The 4,172-nt window shown below is 45.6% G+C and overlaps 1 pseudogene and 1 gene segment (V, D, J or C); one reads left to right on the top strand and one right to left on the bottom strand.

Moving 5' to 3' along the window:
* Positions 1-316: 316 nt before the first annotated feature.
* LOC123347697 lies at positions 317-691 on the top strand. The segment is given in 1 exon segment: positions 317-691. A coding segment is annotated over 1 exon segment (375 nt).
* Positions 692-3,300: 2,609 nt separating this feature from the next.
* Positions 3,301-4,172, bottom strand: LOC123347696 (annotated as a pseudogene).

The following is a 4,172-nucleotide window of genomic DNA, read 5'->3' as shown; positions in this document are numbered from 1 at the left end:
TCCCCCACATGAGCAGGTGGATCAGAATCTGGGCCCAAGTGTCTTGCTGCTTTTTATCCCCCTCTGCTTCTGAAGGTGATGAGTGTTTATGCAAAGTCTGTGGGGAGCTTCCTGTTTAAAAAGCCAACCTCCTTCCCCCTCTAGAATAACCACATCGAAACGACAAAGCTGTCACCTCCTTTTCCAGCTCAGACTATCAGTGCTTGGTTTGGCTGCAGAGGATAATAAATATGAGGCATATTTTAATTTATCTTTGCTTGATGGCAGCTTATCCAGGTAATGTGAGAACATGGGGAATTCACAGGATGCTCGGATAATGGGGATAAATCGGCTGTTCCAATATTCATTATATGCCTTCCCAACAGGTGTTCAGTCAGAGGTTCAGCTGGTCCAATCTGGGGCAGAAATTAAGAAGCCCAGTGAGTCTGTGAAAATATCCTGTAAAACCTCAGGCTTCACTCTCACCGAGTACTATATGCATTGGATCAGGCAGACTCCTGGGAAAGGACTCGTTTGGCTTGGAAGAATTGACCCTGAAGATGGTGCCACTATCTATGCTGACTCCGTGAAAAACAGAGTCACCATCTCGACAGATAACTCCATCAGCACCGTGTATCTGCAGCTCCGCAGCCTGAGTGTGGAAGACACCGCTGTGTATTACTGTGCAAGAGACACAGTGAGAGACAACTAGTTCTAGCCATGCAAAAACTCTCAGTGTGAGAGCAGCACTAATTCATATACTTCTGATTTATGAAAATCTAGTGGGGTTATGTCTATTCCATCCCCACTAGGGTTCAGTGTAGACTCATCCCATAGACACAGATACATTTTAGTTGAGTTTATATTAATTCAGGGACTTGTCCCATAGTTTGATTGTTTTTTAATCATGATTAAGAAATTTAGGATTAGAAGCATTACAAGGGAATACCAACAAGGCAATTTTACATGTATTGAATGACTAACAAACAGTAATAAGAACTATGGTTCTGTATTCTATGAATGGCTATGTACGGGGAGAGACAGCTTTGGAGAAAAGAGAAAATGTGAACAATCTCAAGCTATTCCAGGAATTAGAGAAGAGAGGGAGAATTTTGTGTAAAGTCATGTGGGAAGAATTCAGATACAACAGAGAGAAAGAGAGGGGGCGGATGGGGATAGATAGATAGATAGATAGATAGATAGATAGATAGATAGATAGATAGATAGATAGGGTGTATGGGGATAGATTCAATTTAAGTAATTTATTAGAAATTGGGTGTCCAAATCCCCTTTAGCAGCTTTGAAAATCTCAGCCTATATGTACATCTCCACTTACGACATCATGCAGCATACAGACACCGAATGCCCAGCTAACCCAGGTTTAGCAGCAGTGTAGATGGTGAGGCCCAGCTTTGGCGGGCAGAGAAGAAGAAAGTTCCCCACATACCTTCACCCCCAGGGCATATACCGGTACCCTACGTGGGCTCTCCACACACCCAGGCAGTGCCTTCCACATCTACACTGCTGTTGGTAGCAGTGTCGTGTCCCGCTGCCTCCCCACCTCTGCCGGAGCCTGTCACTGCGGTGTGGCAAATCTAGACACAGCCTGCCTTTTACTGTGGCAGGTGGCAACACATGCAGTGCCTGTACCCCAAATGCCGCCCTAAGTGTAGACAGCACCTCAGAGTCTACGACAGCTGGGTGCTAAAACAGCGACCCACTAGGTGCCTGGGTTTAGAGCTGACGATAGTCCTTATTTCGAACCTCAGTGACCGTCCTAGAGGGGTTTTACCATGAAAGTGCAACTTCTACCTCCAGAGGCGTAGCTGGAGTGCTGGGCAGTTACCAGGGGATACACAATGGGCTTATGAGTCTAGCAAGCTGCGAGCAAAGCTAGGACTTGAGTCTACCCCCATCCCGCAATTAAAAACAAATAAGCAAATAAAAATCTTCACTGAGCAATGTAATGGGGCCACCAGGAAGGTTTCAGTAGCTTCCTCACAGGAACACTGGCGATTTCACTGAAAAATACACCTGAGTTACCAACCTAAAGAGCGTTCCAAGGGTGAAATTCCCCTGGATGTACAGGGCTAGCACAAGGTCTACTCTATAGTCTAGAGGTTTTGGCAATCACCTGGAATTTGGGAGCTCCAGCTTCAAGTCTGTGATCTGAATCAGGATCTTCCGTATCGCTGGTAAGTACCCGTATCACCCTGCTAATTGCTATTCTGTAAGAACATTACAACATAAGACTGCCCATACTGGGTCTGACCAAAGGTCTTTCTAACCCAGTATGACAGTGGCCAATGCCTGGTGCCCCAGAGGGAATGAACAGAACAGGGAATCATCAAGTGATCCAACATCCTCTGGCAAGGAGTTCCACAGGTTGACTGTGTGTTGTGTGAAGAAATGCTTCCTTTTGTTTGTTTTACACCTGTTGCCTATTAATTTCATTGGGTGACCCCCTAGTTATGTTATGTTATGAGAAAGAGTAAATAACACTTCCTTATTTACATTCTCCACACCAGTCATGATTTTATAGACCTGAATCATATCCCACCTTAGTTGTTTCTTTTCCAAGCTAGAAAGTGTGAGCTTGCTTTCAGAAATTCCAGCCTGGACATGCATTGAGTCTGTTTGACCGCACTCCTGAAGGTCACGGGCTTGAGTCTCGCTTGATCTCATAGTGAAAGGCCATGTCTGGTTTACCCGTCTGCAGAAGGATACCTGATCCATTCGGTTTGGGCATTCAAAGGCAGGTTGACATGATGCTGGCCCCATCACGCCTCTGTGTACTGTTAGCTATAGAACTGATGTGCCTTAACTGAGTCAGCCCGATGAGCCATTAGCTTGGGAGAACTTCTGGTGTCAGAAACCTTCCCGGAAAAGTTTCATGGGAACAAATGTGTTTTCACAGACTGGTTTGGTTTTGATGAATCGGCATTCCCCAATGGAAACCTGTTCAGTGAAGAATCCCCGACCAACTCTGATGTTTATCCCATTCTAGTGGTAACAGGTTTCAGTAAGGCAGTAGCAAAAGCTCAGGATTTTAGCACTGAGGCTTCAACTCCTGCTGATGTCTGTGATACACAGGCCCTGTGCTGCCCCTCTGAGCTGTAGAGTTCTTGGTCTCATTTCAATCCTCAGCACTGGATGCGTAGGGGGATGCATTGGTTTGATTAATATTTGCTGGCCCTCTGCTCAGCGAGTGAATCTTATTCTGGTATTTATCATTTGGGTATCTCATGTAGGCTGGGATTTTCAAAGCAGCCTAAAAGATGTATGCACACTAACCCCTTTGAATTAATGTGCTTAATTCCTTTAGTCTTCTTTGAAAATTCCAGCCCTAGCAACTAGGTTTTTTTCCACCAGAGAAAAGCAGCCAGGCTTCAGGAAACCCATGTTTTTGCTCACTGCATTCCAGAAGGCCGCCTTCACCTCCTTCTTTCTTATCGTGTAAATCAAAGGGTTCAGCGAGGGGATCAAGATGGGATTTAGCACTGACACTGCCTTGTTGAGACTGAATGAGGAATGCACACTCAGCCTCAGGTGCATAAACAGAACAGCCCCTAGAGTATCGAGACTACAGTCAGCTATGAAGCGCAGGTAGAAAATACCTTCTGGTGGCATGTTGCAGAGGGGATGTGGAGGATGGTGGACATTATACAGATGTAGGATACCACAGTGAACATCAAGGAACTGAGAATAACTGTGATCACAGCCAGGAATCCCAGCAACTCAATGAGGCAGGTATCAGTGCAAGCTATTTTTAAGATTGACCCAATGTCACAGTAGAAATAGTTGATAATGTTGGAGTCGCATAAAGGCAGCTGGAAGACCAGAATAGTTTGGAAGAATATAGACATGAAGCCCCCGAACCAAGCACCTATGGACAGCTGGAGGCAGACCTTGCTGGTCATGATTGTGGCATATAGCAAGGGTTTGCATATGGCCAAATAGTGGTCAAAGGATATCAGGGCCAGGATGAAGAATTCCGTGCTGCCCAGGAAGAAATGGAAGAAAGCCTAAACGAGTCAGCAGTGCATGCAAATTTTTGTCTCGACTGCTACAAAGGTTTCTAGCACTTTGGGCACCGTGGCGGTGGTGTACCAGATCTCAAGGAATGGGAGGTTGCTCAGGAAAAAGTACATTGCGGTGTGCAGCTTGTGACGGGTCATCATGATGGTCAGCAT

Source organism: Mauremys mutica, chromosome 13, assembly GCF_020497125.1.
Source record: "Mauremys mutica isolate MM-2020 ecotype Southern chromosome 13, ASM2049712v1, whole genome shotgun sequence".
Taxonomy (NCBI): Eukaryota; Metazoa; Chordata; order Testudines; family Geoemydidae; genus Mauremys; species Mauremys mutica.
Note: the sequence above shows the minus strand (reverse complement) of the source record. Positions and strands in the feature narration are given on the sequence as shown.